The 17,097-nt window shown below is 35.9% G+C and overlaps 1 protein-coding gene across 1 annotated transcript in view; it reads right to left on the bottom strand.

Annotated features, from left to right (window-relative positions):
- Positions 1-17,097, bottom strand: part of LOC149771417 (NPC intracellular cholesterol transporter 1-like) — a 73,166-nt gene that overhangs the window by 51,989 nt on the left and 4,080 nt on the right. Inside the window, exons 2-4 of the mRNA XM_089948492.1 lie at positions 5,027-5,192; positions 2,103-3,168; positions 1,643-1,775 (exon numbers count right to left, since the gene is read on the bottom strand). Coding sequence (XP_089804618.1) covers positions 1,643-1,775; positions 2,103-3,168; positions 5,027-5,192 — 1,365 coding nt within the window. The remainder of the gene's footprint in view (positions 1-1,642; positions 1,776-2,102; positions 3,169-5,026; positions 5,193-17,097) is intronic.

Below are 17,097 nucleotides of genomic sequence, written 5' to 3'. Positions count from 1 at the left end.
TGCTGCCTTCAGTGTGCCGTTACAAAAGAGTCTTCCAATGTTAAAAATGTCTAAATGTGTGCACATAGATACACATGCACGCACATGCATTCACATACATACATGCACAAATATATTGATGCAGATATATGATAAGCTTTTACATGTAAGAAGAAGAAGAGGAAGAAGAAGGAGAAGAAGAAAGTTTAAATCCTAATCAATTTGATTACGTGTAGATCGCTATGTCATGAGTACAGGTGAATACAGGTAAACTATCCCTCTTAGTACCAGAATTAAGTGCTAAATCAGATCGTGCTGATGAGATAATGGTTAGCCCTTACTGGTGTTCTTCTATAGGGCTTTTATGAGATAATGGTTAGCCCTTACATTATTTTATACAGGTACATTTGCTACATGTTTGAATACTAGATTTTCTGATATATGTTAAAAACGTCTAAATGTGGGCACACAGATACACATGCACGCACGTGCATTCACATACATACGTGAATACATACACTGATACAGCAATATGATAGTCTTTCACATGTAAGAAGAAGATGAAGAAGAAGAAAGTTTAAATCCTAATCAGTTTCATTACGTGTAGATCGCTATGTGGTGAGCACAGGTGAATACAGGTAAACTATCCCTCTTTGTACCAGAGTTTAGTGCTAAATCAGATTGTGCTAATGAGGTAATGGTTAGCCCTTACTGGTGTTCTTCTATAGGGCTTTTATGAGATAATGGTTAGCCCTTACTGGTGTTCTTCTATAGGGCTTTTATGAGATAATGGTTAGCCCCTTCTGGTGTTCTGCTATAGGACTTTTATGAGATAATGGTTAGTCCTTACATGTGTTTTTCCAGAGGGCTTTAATGAGGTAATGGTTAGCCCATAAATGTGTTCTTCAAGATTGCTTTTATGAGATGCTCAAAATGTAGCTTCTTATACGACGTAAATAATAACTGCAGTTTTCAGTTCAGCCTTCAAGAATACGGACAATAGCCGACTGTATTTTACTTGAACGTACAAAAATACTGACTCAAATCTAAGAATTAGTATCTTAAAATATCAGAATTATCTTAAAAGACCGCCAGGACACAAATTACCTAATGTACTGCTTGCACTTTTCATAACACCCTGAAGATGAATATAATTTAAAAATATCATACATGCAGGACAGGCAAAAGGTGAAATTCCAGTGCGATAGTGTGCACATGAGCAATAATTTCTTTCTCATAGTAAAGGATGGATATATATATATATATATATATATATATATATATATATATATATATATATATATATATATATATATAAGTAAACAAAAGTTGTTTTTTCCAAATATAAAGCCGAATAATGGATTACGAATCAAACTAAATGCATAGCTGAATAGGTAAGTGGCTGCGATTTCATCCACCGTGAAATACAAAAGGCTGCAAATTCGAACAAAAGATTTAAATGTAGTACTTAATGATCAACTTTGCAAGGGGAAAAAATCTTATCTAATAATAGTCATAATACTCGCATGAGAAACATATGAAGTAATGTTGCAAGAATTGACCACCAATCGTCAGGTAGATGTATAGAATTGCTTGTTCTCTTCTTAAATAAAGGCAATAATGTAAATGAGCAAAATGTAAGCAGCTGATAAGAACTACTGACCTCTTTCATAAAATCCTTATCGAACAGACAGGAGAAGTACATGTTCTCCGAGGATGGTGGGGGTAATGGATGTTCTACTTGGGTATTATTATTTGGTCTCGATATGATCACCTGCTCAGTTCTGAAGAACGGTCTGAAGAATTGTAAAAATAAGTTAATAATAATAATAATAATAATAATAACTGACATTTTGACTCGGAAATACTTGTGATGATGATATCTGACTTATGGAATTTATAAAATGAAAATTTTCTCCCTGAAACATCCAGTATATAGAAAACAAATATCTGGGACTATTTCATGAGGAACATTCATGATGTAATTGAGAAATATAAGAAAATATATGAATAGAAATAAAAAAAATAAAAATGTTAAAGTACCCAAAATATTTATCATTATTTTATATTTATGCAGAGTCAACCCTTTATAACAAAAAGCAAATTAGATTTGTCGTACTTACGCAAAGTGTTTATTGAAATAATCCAGCTCTCGTCGTGCCTGGCTTTTTTCTGCTGACCACAGTTGTACCGGGTCGGTCGTTACGTCTATTCTAATGATGCCAACTGACAATACTCCAGCAATAACTATTCCGGCAACTAATAATACAAATGGATGTTTTGCACAGAATATTCCCCAACAAGTGAAGGTCTTAGTTATAATGATTTCTACCTTGACTCCAATCTTCTCCTTGCAACAGTTGTCTGCGCGAGAGATTTGGTGAACAGCAGAATTGGAGTGGGACACTGTATCGCCATTGCTAACCTTACCATTTTCCATCATGGACGGTTTGCCATCGGTCTTTGGGAGATTATTTGATTCTTGGTTTGATAATACGCCTATTTGTTCCTTTAAGTATGAGACACAGTAGCACATGACGTAGGAACAAAAGAATAATATAAAGATATAAACACAGGTCATGATAAAAGCATAGCCATCGGTACCTACAATTTTAAAATCCTTCTTTGGTGGAGGCGGAGGGAGCATGGGAACGCACATAGCCTGACAGTCCTGGCAGCTACATGGTTGTGTGCTATTATCAAAAGTCTCGTTGCACCGGACGATAGCGTGATTATTTGGGATCAATGTAACACTGTTTTTAGATATCCAAGGCTGATCTTGGAGGATGAAAGTAATCGGAAAAGGAGCTTTCCCGTTATTGATATCTCCGTTGTAGTCCAACCATTTCTGAGGGGTACAGTCGGATGCCTTGATACCGCAAAAGACGCTGATTGCTTTGTCATTGGCGCTCGGCATCTGAACATCTTTGCAAGAATCATACATGCCATAGGCGAACGACTTGGTCAAGGCATACGTGACTGATGAAACCGCTTCACCAACTGAGTTTCCGCTGGTGCTTGTGGTCATTACGAATTGACTCTGTGTAGGGCTGCATGTCATGTCACAGAAGATGTTGATGTAGTTGCGGTAACAAGCCGGACATCGAGAAAGGAACTGTTTCGGAAGGTCCATGTTGTCGGCTAATGCGCGCAGCTGGTCGGAACCACAACAGGTTCGTGTGTCATTCCCTGTAAGACATGATTTTAATTAAATAGTGCGAAAAAGTAACGACGGGACGTAAATACACTGGAACAGAATAGGAACCGAGTGGGTTTTGGATTAAATGAATAATGCAAACACAGTGTGATGGAGATGGAAATTTATAAATGAATTAATATATATATATATATATATATATATATATATATATATATATATATATATATATATATATATATATATACATTCACAAATTGGAAAACGAAAATATGATTCATGTAATCTTACGTATGGGAAGTGAGATTCAAATAACCCCATTGACTACAAATATGTTTCAAATAATATTATGCAAGATGAGAGAGATTCGCATAATCTCACATATGGTACACGATTAAGATTCAAATAATCTCAAGGAATTCGAATATGTTTTAAATAATAGTATGTAATGTAAGAGAGATTCACATAATCTCACGTATGGAACACGATTAAGATTCAAATTCAAATAATCTCAAGGAATTCAAATGTGTTTCAAATAATGTTATGCACTCTACGTGAGATTCACATAATCTCCTATATTTTGCAATGTAAGTGAGGTTTCACATAATTTCCCATATTATGCAATGTAAGTGAGATTCACATAATCTCCTGGACTACAAATAAGATTTAAAGTAACCTCATGTAATTGAAAATGTACTCAATTGAAATATCAATTGGAACAAACATATGACTCTTGACACTTGTACAGTCGTATGATTCATAAACTGATGAGCCGCACAGTTTCACCGAATCCTTGGGTTGGCCCACACTTTTATCGACCGCTCACACCCTTCACGGATCCACCACATGTACAGACATACGTATACAAATACGTACAGACAGCATACAGTACCCTTGTATTGGCTACATCTACTTTCGTGGCTCGTGTACAGACACATGTATACACATGCGTATAGACAGCACGTAGCACTAAACAGCTAGTCAGCCGTAAACAGCTACCGTCAGCCATTAATATCTTCAGCCTGCTCTAAACAGCCCTGAACAGCCCTATGGCTAGAGAACACAATGGAGAACGTTCACTCGATGACAAGTTCCAAAACGACCAGTGTCGGTTAGAAACGGAATCTACCTTAAATCCATAGGAGAGTGTGTAATAGTCAGAGTAAAATGCCCGTGTATACCGTGCTATTAGCGTCTCTCGCCGTAAGTAATTTTCGACGCGATACATGCTAGTACAGTGGCTTACCTTGAAAAACAATTATTCACACTCGGTAACGTTGTACGCATGTACAATGAAAAATGGTCAAATGGTTCTAAGGCAAAACCAAGTTATTTCTTGCCTTATTCTGTGACATACACAATATTTAATTTCTCAGTCACATTATGATGTACTTTATTGGTATGTGACTAATCAGCAGGTGTGTTTGTTTTTCTTTAGTTATATGATTCTTTAGTTATATGAAGCCGGCTATAACTAATTAAGATGGTCCAGACCTTTTAACCTTGTGGTATTTGCAAGTGATTGTGATACGGATGCACCTGGTTAAAGTCTCCATGTCTTCGACCATTTGAATTATTTTCCTGTTGCAAACAAATTGTATTGCACAAAAAATGATGAAAAGGGTTGATAAAATTGACAAGAAAATTGGACAATTTTGTCCGCTAGGCTTACAATGGTCATCATCAGAACTGGACGTATGCGTTTCTTCGTTCCAGTATGGAAGCAAATTTCATTGACCAGTTCATATCAGGAATGCAAGATTCTCATCACAAAGTATTTTCTGTTTTCTAAGTACATCAACTGACAAGAATATAGACTATAATATTGTAACAAAATTAATTTACCTCTGTAGATACTGTAGAAAACTCCCGTTTTTTGTACCAACTTACCATTATATAGGTCGGGACAGTATGTTTTCAAAATATCAAGACCCTGCTGGTCGGTCAGAGGTTTTGCTGGACCTGTATAATTACAGTTAAGGTTTCCCATATTGCTTCCCGTACCGCATTGCCCATACCAGATACAGTGGGGTTCTTCATCACTCTGGGAAAACACCTGTTGAAACAATATAATTACTTTATGCCAAACTCCATGGATGAAAATATGATTACTTTATGCCAACAGCCTTGGGTGACAATATAATTGCTTTATGCCAACATCTTTGGATGCAAATATGACTTTTTATGTCAACATCATTGGGCGAAAATGTGATTTCTTTATGTCAACCTCCTTGGATGACAATATAGTTACCTGATGTCAACATCCTTGGATGACAATATAATTACTTGATGTCAACCTCCTTGGATGACAATATAATTACCTGATGTCAACCTCCTTGGATGACAATATAATTACTTGATGTCAACCTCTTTGGATGACAATACGATTATTTTATGTCAGCATCTTTGGATGACAATATAGTTACTTTAAGGCAACATCCTTGCAAAACGTTATAATTATTTTCTATCAACATCCTTGAATAACAATATAATTACATGTAATAAATTAGAAGCTGAAATGGGGGTTATGAACACACTTCCATATGTTTCAATCATACTGGTCTTGTTTTCGCTTTTTAAACATTCTTTCATGAAATTTAAGGGTATTATCTCACTAAACTAAATTGTTTTTAGGAAAACGTATCAAATTACAGAAAAACCACTTCCAAAAACAACATCTTTTCATATTTATTAAAACTTATTTTGCTGTGTTTACTCCATACAAAATATTGCACAACCCCTTATCAACTACTACTATAAATTACAAATGTGTTTTCTAATGTCCTAACACGAGTGTATTTACACCATCAGTACAAAATCTTTTATCACTGAAATTAGCCAATCCCTGCTTATACATTTTGTCTGTTTTGATTTGATAACAGTATGATCTTATTGTTGTCATTTCTGCAATGTGATTTTTTTCTTCGTTAAATAATACTTGACTAAATATATTGTGAATAAAAATCTTTTTAACAACAGTTTCTTAACGCCTTTTGCCTTCATCATACATTATTTAGGGTTTTAAGATAATACTGAGTAATTTTACTTCGAAGTCCAATAAATTTTATAATCGGTTCGAAACAAAATTCATTTTTCATCTTACCGATCATGTTTTTGTTTCTTGAGTCATAATATCCAGTATTGGGTGAACCATCAGATAAATCAAATTCGTCTGTGTTATTATAAATATCCTGATACACATCATTAACACAATAGGCTCCATCAATCTCATATGCGAGTGAGTCAGTATCTGCAAATAACAATTTCTCAGTAGGCCATTTTGTCTAAACGAATCTGTAATGAAAATCGTACATGAGCCACTTTGAGATTTCCAACACAGATGCACCTACGTGAATCGGTTTATTGAGAACTAAATTCGTTTAATATTTTTTAATCATATCAAGATTTTCACTAAAAGGTATTCTTCCAGCAAACTTTTCTGAAGCAACTAATTTACTACATTGTTTGTATTACGAACGATTTCAAAACAACTCTGTTACGAATATTCTCCATCGTTTTACCGCATACTGAATTATTCATCAACTTGAAAAAGTCTTTTTCAAAATCTGATTTCGCTACAGTTCGCATATCAGTGTTAAATTTGATGTAATCTGCCATCCAACGTAATTGTTTTAATGTTAAAATTAGGTGAATTGTTTTGAGAATAAATCCATTATCGAGTGACTGTTTAAGCAAATTGTAATGACAAATATAATTCTGTATACTCAACAAATTCGGGATTAATTTAGCTACTGAACACGGCTTTCCCCGTCGATGTGATAACTGTAAACATATATCGTAGACACCATTATTACTTGCACTCCACGCTATATGTAAACAAGTGGAAGACACAACGATTACTTGGACTCCACGTTGTATACAGACAATTGTAAAAGATGAAATTGTTACTTTTGCTCCACGCTCGGTGCAAACACTCGATGGTAATTTTTCTTCCACGTGAAAGTCAAACGTCATTCCGATTTTTTAAAATCCTACTATGTGCAAACAATTAAGGGCGACACTATGATTATTTTCACTCCACGATTTGTGTAAACACGTTGCAGACGTGATTAAGAGTAATAAAGTTGCGGGTATAGCTGACATCATAAATGATTATATAATTTTGTTCTTCATTTATGTATTTCCTTTATCAGACTACTTTTAGATCATTACATTATCCAAGGTCGTGAGTTATTCGCTTAATATATTAATACACCTACAGTCTTCCTTGGAGTGGAAAAAAGCGATAGAACCATCTTACTGTGTAGACTGGTCCTACAAAGCGCATTCTTGAGATGAAATAACTCCAAATCAGAAAGCAATATTGATCAGTTCTGGGTTGATTGTGCGAAACGCTGCGACGTGTTATATTATTAAAAACATTAGAACATCAGTTATATATAAATCATTATACATGCAGTATTCATAATGTTTGTAATTAATTAATTAATTCAATTTAGTAATTAATTATTTAATTAGATAAGTACTTAATTAATGAATTAATAATAAATAACATTCGTCTTAATATTTGTTCAATTAGTGCTATGATAAATTTATTTCCAAGATTTACCTCGATAGATTTCGTGCAATTTAGTAATTACAAAAAGACTTTAACATGCTAGGGTCTTACCAAAGATAAGAGTTCATATACTTCTTTATAACAGTCAAATAACATTGGCATTCTAATTCAAAGCGATACGCATCTTCCAGCACGTTGAGATATGTGTAATAAAATATATTAGAAATTACATCACTTATTTTTCAAGTTTTCCTGTTGTTTCTAATATTTAGAAATTGCTAACGTGAGAATTAAATACTTTCTTTGTGAGCAGGACCAACGGTATCACTTGCCAGGAACAAAGTTATAAGTTTTAACTTGTATGCAAAATTATAGATTAACATTTCTGAATCTTTACAGAAATACAAAATCATATCTAAATGCAGAAAGGACTTTACTATAATTAACAACATCTATATGCAATAGTCGCTTGCAAAATAGCTAAGACCGAAGAAAACCTCATCAACGCTTTGAGAGATTAACGGGTTTTGCATGAGCCGGAAATACCATGCACAGTTAGCTTTTAAGATAATTCGTGCCGGTTCGGGTCGCCCCACCCCACAGTAATAAAATATACAAAGAAAAAAAAAAGGACGTTGTTTTATGGTTGAGAAAAATTGAAAATGGGGAGTGTGCGAAACTCGGATGGTGAAACCCGATCTGGTTGAAATCGTCAAAATTTCCTTACCCGTTAACCACACACACGCTCTATGTATGTATGTATGTATGTATATATATATATATATATATATATATATATATATATATATATATATATATATATATATATATATATATATATATTCGGGAGTACCTTTCCGATTTTGGCTTGCAGAAGCCAATCATATTGTTTAACTCACTGTTCTTCCGTCTTGCGTTGCTCTAGATACAGATAACAGTATACAAACATATTGTGACCTATAAGAAATCAGTGGTTCACAGAGTGAATAGTTCAATGTGTCACGTATCCAGTATGAAGGTTTTAAAGGTAGACGGGAGTATATAAAGAAGGTTAGCGTGTCTGCGCCATTTTGTCCTTGAATGTGGAGGTGAATAGACCTCTTATAAAGCACATGACTTGTCAATTACTGATCTAAATAATTTAATTACCAGATCAAGTCCCTTAACTGATATAAAATTATCCATATTTCCAGATACAACGGAATCCTAGGGATCAAATTTTCCAGGTAGAAAATAGTCGAAGCGCTTTCAGAAACAATGGGTCTCTTTGTCACAGGCTCGCCAAAAATACAAACACAAAACGCAACCAATAACACAAATCATAATGAATACAAATTCATACATTTTTCTTTTTGTTTTTATTTTATAAAAATTTCGTTCATGTAAAAAAAAATTCCTTTAGTTATGAAAAGACTAACCGCTCCGGTGGCCAAGTAGTTCGCATCGGATGCGGGAGGTCGCAGGTTCGATCCCCGCCTGAGTCATACCAAAGACATAAAAATGTTCTTAACTGCCACCTCCCTTTACGTTCACCATTGAGAGGTTAGTGTTAGACTGGTCGGCCTGGTGTCAGGATGATGTGACTGGGTGGAACATCATGCTACATGTCTGAAGCATGATGTCCCAGTGCTAGACATCACTATAAACTGCCACACTGCATACATCGTAGCGATATGACTGAAAAATTGTTAAAACTACGTTAAAAATCGATATCACACACACACACACACACACACACACACATGAAACGACTGAAGATTTCTACGTGAAGCGCTTGGTGTGCTTTGGTCAGGTACTTTAACTGTAACCAATTACATTTACGAAACACATTTTCAGATTCTGGTTTTGTTTCTCTACAGTCAGCCGCGGATCTTAAATCTATTGTATTCTCATAAATATGACAAAATATTACGCTCTTGTTGTGTTTTTCAGTTCTGACAATTTCATAAAACACATTGTAATCTTGGTTTTATCCAAGTTGGATGAAGTAGTGAACTATTCTCCTATGGAGGGTGATTACCGCCATAATTATATGCATGTATTTTCTAATCTTTTCTTGATGCATTATTGTAAATGCTGCTTGCAAATGTTACTTTTATAATTCTGTCCATGTATATTGAATTCTTCATTGATGCAAATTGTACGTGGCAGTTTGCAAGTGCTACTTTCCTTCGGGGGGGGGGGGAGGGGGCGAGTGGCCGAGTGGTCTAAAGCGCTCACCGTTACGGATCACTGCCATCTAACCTCTGTCTTCGTGAGTTCGAGTCTCAGGCTCGGCTGACTTGGGTACGTGAGAAAGCCTGCCAGTACCTTCTCGTGGGTAGGTGGTTCTTTTCCAGGGTTCTTCCTCCACCAATTATACTGGCCGCCATGTATAGCCTATCTTGTGCTGAAAAATGGCGTTAAAACCCTACAACAACAACAACAACTTTCCTTCTGCATTATTGCCAGTGGCTGCTTGCAAGTGGTACATTCACAATCCTAGTCAGGAATTTTCTATTCTTCATTGATGCAAGCTGCAAATGGCTGCTTGCAAGTGCTTATATCTACTTTCTTTCTGCTTCATTGTATCTTGCAGCTTGCGATCTAATGAAATGATTCTCTAGGTTGTGGTATGGCAAATGCTGTGTCAGTTATTACAAGTTTTAATGTTCTATTTATTAACTTGCGATATCACATGTTACAGAGATTACACCTTCTAAAATCATGATAATAATGTAGCATCAAGCACGTTGCAAGTTAGCATCACGGAAGTTAAAATAACATTATGCCTCATTATGACAACAGATGGCGCTGTGACACGTCAATTTCTTACAATACGACTACTCCCCTGACCGTAGCAACAAGAGGTTATATGACTTTCGGGCATGTATGGGCGTCTTATTTAAAATATCATCACAGTCAGCTGATTTATCAGAGTATTAACATTCGGAACAGAGGTGGCCTGAAAGAACCACAAAACAAATTAAATGTATCAAATTGTATACAATTAGATGTATTTACACAATAGTATCACAGGACAGAATAGACGTCTGTGAGATGCGTCAAAAAGGGTGACGTACAATACAATCCGTACAACCCAGGAGTCGTCTGATGAAAGCTCGTTAAGAAGAGTTACGAGGAAATATATCATTGTCGTTTCTGATCCTTACTTTGCTAAAATAACGAATGTTTCTAAATGTAACGAGACATGTAACTAAGAAGTAGATTTATTAAACGGTGAAATTAAATACTTAAGTGCGTCAAAACTAGGGTTGAAGAAGATGGACCACACTGCTGTAATAAGTATGTGTTTTTGTTTTCGTAAGATGCTATAAATCACTTAGATCTTCGAGAAAGCATATGGTTTTAGAAAACGATTAAAACTTCGTTGCTAACGAACACCTTACCTTAAAAAAGGGACTCAAAGAAGTACAATGTTTATCAACAAAAAATGAATGCCATAAAGCTCCGTGGGGAGCATTAATTATTTTTGGTGAGGAAAAAACTTTAGAAATTTAGAACGCCGTCTGTTGTCATAATGCCATGCTAATCTCTAATATGCCTTTATGACAACAGATGGCGACACGAGTTGGACAACAAAGACGATGCTGATAAAGCTTAGCATTTATATTGTTTTAAGGCTAAATCTGTTTGAAAACAGCAGTTGTAATGATGTAATTGTAATATGGCAAGTTTATAAATAGAATCATATATATATATATATATATATATATATATATATATATATATATATATATATATATATATATATATAAACTGTAGTAACTGACATAGCATTTGCCATACGACAAACTACAGAATCAATTCAGTAGTTCGCAAACTGCAAGACACAATGACGCACAAGGAAAACAGATATACGCACTTGCAAGCAGCCATTCACAGCTGGCATCAATGAAGAATAGAAAATTCATGACTAGACTTATGAATTTAGCACTTGCAAGCAGCCGTTTACAATTATGCATCAAGGAAGATTAGAAAATAGCTGCATAGAATTATGGCGGTATTCTCCCTCCATAATTCTCATCTTAACGAGGTCATCTATTTTTGGAGCTCATCTGTTAACGAAGGATTTAGGTCGACCTATTTACTCTTAGCTACGTTATGTGCAAAGTAGCCAAGTTTGAACAGCGCAAATTACAGTATATACGCCACTAACCACTCGTCTATATTTTATATTCCGTGCAAAGCTTTTTCAAGTGCATTCAAGTGCAACTTAACTACAAACCCCAAATAGTGACTCTGCGAACTTCACTCTGTATTAGTTAAAATGGATCCAGATCTTGCAAAGTTGACACGGAATTACGAGAAAAATACACATCCTTGATCAGCGATCTCTTTCTTGAAGAATTATGCTGCTTCAACAAAATTCAATACGGAGATATGATTTGTGCCGACATGTGTATTCTTTTACCCAACCATAAAAGACGTCTCTTGAAAGCGCAGCACATTACATCAGTGACATGCTCAACAATGAGATAAAGAGTTTAAAAGCTCGTAAACGTAGACAACAATTACCAAAATCAATACGCCAGAAAGAAAAAGCATCAATCCCTGTCAAAAATCCATCTTGCACATTCAAAGAAATTGATGACCCTAGTTCAAAACAGGAAGACGTTAAACCAGATGAAAATAGCATTGTTGCATGTTGCGATACCCTGAACGAACAACCGAACGAACCAAGCACTGGGGACGATAGTATATTACACATGTGAAACCGACATAAAACGTCAAGCAGTCTCTCGACGAACCCGGACGAAACACACACACAGAATCTATGGATGATAATGAATATAAGTGTAGCTCTGACTGCAATAGGCAAGTCAAAAACAAAATTTAAAAATGTGATAAGGTGTAACATTTGCATATCTTGGTACCATGATACTTGTGTTGGTATTAGCAGAACAGACCCAAGAGGATTCTTGCTCTGTACTCTATGTAGAAAAATACCTGAAAACCTTAGAACGATTCAGTCTTCGGTAAATGAAACGCATGCTTGTAAAACGATCATTTTAAATTAAATACAAATTCTGTCAAACAGTATGGAATCAAAATTTGCAAACATAACCGACCAAATATCCAGCATCACAAAACGTAAGACTGTGTACGACAAAGCAACCTATAATAATAATAATGATAATGACCTTATTTAAAGAGGGTAACACGATTAGCTAAGAACTAATCTACCTTGAGGCCCTCATACAAAGGAATTTATTTATTTTAGCTGCATCTCTGAAGCCATTGGATATATTGGGTTTGGAAGAAGGAAATAGAGTGGGTATTTCTAATCTAAACTGGAATACTATTCCAGAACAGAGTTCCAATGTATTGGAAGCTTTTATTAAATAACTCCTTTTCTGGTTTGGGAATTTTATACTGTTTGGTAGACATGGATCGCAGGAGTGGAGTATTACCAGGTAGCCTATACTACCTCATTACAACTTTAAGAAATCAAACACTAAATGCCAACATTGAAACAAATAAGAAGACAGCTGTGTTGTTGAACAAAACACAAAATATAATCGAATTGATAAAAAAACTAATACACAATACCCAAAGTCAGGTAAGGAAATGGCCACTACCGACAGGAGTCAACCAAGAACTAATAAACCAACACGAACTAAAGAAAGATACCAACATTCTCAAATAGATCAAAGTCGACTTAGTCGTTCTCTTCCAAAACCAACAAAGACACTGACTGCGTGATCATATCTTCTGAAAGGTATTAACACCAAAGGACTTTCACGAGAGGTACATGTGAAATCATACCCTGGTGCCACCATTGACAGTTTCAAAAGAGAACTGAAAAAACTTAACCTAAATAATTACCATACGATTATTGTACAAGTAGGAGAACATGACGCCGATAGAGATCTGGAATTAAACCAGTTTAAAGTAAAATACATGTCCCTCATCAACCAGTTGCTAGTCTAGGTAGACAAGGTCGATATATCTGGCCTTATTCCAAAACGTTACGTGGATATGACGCAATATGATGACATGCTCGTAAATATTTGCAGATCCTTCAACCTACTATACGTATCAAATCACAACAGCTTTTTGCTAGCGTCGGATCAGCTACCATCTACTTTCTTACACTCTGACCTGATCCACCTGAAAGATGCGGGCACTGCAAACGTATTGACAAATATACATAGTGTTACCCCTGTGCTCAAAACAACACCTACCAACGTGAGTAAGCACTACCTAACTGCGCAATACCAACATAGGCAAAAGAAAAGCCCCAGACTTGCAATGCAAGACCGTAATGGGTGGGAACAGAAACATCAACATAATACACAGAGTACATGGCATAGTTACTGAGGTAGACTCGAACGTTATACAAGGCCTTGGGAAAGTTACCCTTCGATCATACAAAAGTACGCACGTGACAGACGTGGCATACCTAACTATAATTATAACCATTAGGTATGTCCATCTACGTACAATATATACACCTCAATCAATAATAAGTATATTGATTTTGGAGATATTTGTTCCGACTGTCTCTCTGTCCAAAGTGCTAATTCTAACCGTACATGCCAAGGTTATGAGGTCTCTCCCTAGGATTCGGGAATAACTAATAAATCTGTCTTCATTCCTACAACGACTGAGAAAAATGTATACTGTACATCCTTTGGTCTGAAAAAGAAAGGTTTGCAACTTATCAATATCGATGTAGGTAAGACACATCTTACTAAGGATCGATGAACTAAGACTTACGATACAAAATGAACCCAACCTTGCAGTAATTGGACTATGCGAAACGTTTCTAGATTGCAATGTACCCGACTGTGCTATCTCTATTAGCAACTTTTCTTTGGAAAGACGAGATCGACCACAAGGCATAGGAGGAGGGATAGTCATGTTCCTTTCAAATACTAGTAACTAAACATACAAGAGAAGAACAGATTTTGAAAATTCTACTATAGAATCAATATGGATGGAGTTAAGTTTCCTCAATAGTCAATCTATTTATATCTGCTCAGCATGCCGACCTCCAAACTCCCTCTCCTCATGGACTGACCAATTTGAACAGGAGTAAGAGGCTGCTTTATCTTCCAGCAATGAAGTAATTATCATGGGAGACTTTAATATTGACCTCCTGCCTGATACTAACACTAAATGGCAACACATGATAAAATTACACAACCTTACACAGGTAATACATGATCCAACAAGATTAACAGCCTGTACTTCTGCTCTGATCGACCACATCTATACTACCCATCCAACCAATCTCTACGAGATAAACGTACCATATTTCCCTATTAGTGATCACTATCCTCTATGTGCAACTCGTAAGCAAAAGAGCGCAAAGAAAAACAATTTACACTCCATACATGCATTACAGATGTCTAAAAAAAACTTTGCTGAAAATGAATTTCTCACCGAACTATCACAAAACATTAACACAATATATTTCCCTAACATAGACCTAGATAATGACTTGTCTATCTGGAATCACTGTTTTCTTACTATCCTAAATAAACACGCCCCCATACGCATCAAAAGACGTAAACGATCAAAACAATCAGAATGGTATATCAATGAAATCGCAGAGGCACAACGCAAACGAAACTACTATCATAAATATAAAGACTTTACAAAATATCGTTTGAGGCGGAACAAAGTCAAATCATTCATTGTAAAACACAAACGCTCCTTTTTCAAAGAAGCCATCACATCAAATTCCGATAGCATATCCATCTGGAATCACTTACGAAATCTAACTTCAACGAAACCTGCACCTCTAGCTCCATGTGAAGTTTTAGTTTACGGCACTAGTTATACTGATGAGCTCGATATTGCAAACGAACTGGACAAACTTTTTTTTACTAATATACACCGAACGGGTTTTTGCTGTTGAACATAAACATATATTTGTATTCTTACTCAACAAAAAGGAAAAACATAATAATTCGTTGCAAATACAAAAACACTGACAATGTCTATACATATAAACTCATCTGATTGAAGCTCAGATCTGTATTGCACGAGATGTTACATCCAAATAAATTTAAAAGAGAAAAATAAAGGAAAAAATAATCATTAGTTACGGTTTTGCGTTGACTAACTTGAGAAATTCTGTTTGACTATTACTATATCAAGGCGTTTGCGTTTCCCGTGATCCATAAGTCTAGAAGTGCCGCATGATTTGGTAGGTATCCAGCAACCTTGTACGGGTAAAGCGGTACGCTCAAACACCAAAATTCCGAACTAGTCTATTCCTGGGTAATTTAACAAGATATCCGGTTGATAAATGACCATGGTAGACTTTGTTATTGAGATAAACATATGTTTAAAAATTGGTTTACCTTGGCAAAAACAAAAATAAAACAATAAAAATAAATAACAGGCGGTGAGAAGGGCTTGACAAAAGGTACAGTTGAAACAAAATATGTGCGGAAAAAGTGGGCAGTAGATGTGAAGAGGAGCCGTATAATATCACCATGGAACAGCTTCTCATTTAGTGTTTTCTGACCTTTTACTTGGGTTTTTTCTGTCTGTATTTCTTTTTTTCTAGATGACACAAAAGGTTTGTTTAGTTTAGTCTTTCACAGATTTTCGCTACACATATCACCGGGAGCGGCAGTAGCTAAGTTGGCAGAGCATAGGGACAATAATCCAAGCGTCGCGAGATTGACACTCGCCCATGCTAACCTAAGCCGACTGCCTTCAGTGCGTCCCTCGGAAAGGCATTAGCTCCCTTTCCGTCGGCATGATATAGACAATGTTAAAAATGCCGTTAAAATAAACAAAATCAACATACATTTTTATTATTATTTCATATTGCCGTAATTCCAAATAAGCTGTGGTGGGTGGGTGAAAGTAAGGTTCAGAAAAACCAACAGACCAATTTCAGCATAAGTGGCCTAGAGCATTCTGGCATAAGGTCTCAGTACTCAGGAAAATAGCCCGTACTATCATCCTGACCGGGTAACAATTGACTCTGCATTCGACTGGTTTGAATCTACCTGTCTTCATTCACAGCATACTATTTTCATGGTCTTTACCCATTTTAGAACCAAGTTTACTTTGGGGGCCAGTGGTTTTATAGTGTGTGTGTGTGTGTGTGTGTGTGTGTGTGTGTTTCAAACGCAGCTTTAACAATTTTCAGTCATATCGCTACGATGTCTGCAGTGTAATAGTTTATTGTGGTGTCTAGCACCGTGGCATCATGCCGTAGACATGTAGCATCATGTCCAACCCAGTGATACGATCCTGTTCAACTGTGCAAAACTTGGTGGTTTTCATATTTGTTATGTTACTTAGTTTAAGACAAATGAGCCGTAACACACAAGTTTACAGATAAACTTTCCAATATGAACACAGTGCTCAAGACACTTTGGCCAACTGCCGATGAATTGAATTTTTATGTATATAGCAGCCAGGTGAGCGCCGTGCCAATTTGGGACTCTTGGCTATTGTTGTAGATATT

Source organism: Sinohyriopsis cumingii, unplaced genomic scaffold, assembly GCF_028554795.1.
Source record: "Sinohyriopsis cumingii isolate HCF-2022 unplaced genomic scaffold, ASM2855479v2 utg001870l, whole genome shotgun sequence".
Classification (NCBI taxonomy): Eukaryota; Metazoa; Mollusca; class Bivalvia; order Unionida; family Unionidae; genus Sinohyriopsis; species Sinohyriopsis cumingii.
The sequence above is the reverse complement of the archived record's forward strand: the minus strand, read 5'-3'. Positions and strand labels throughout refer to the sequence as shown.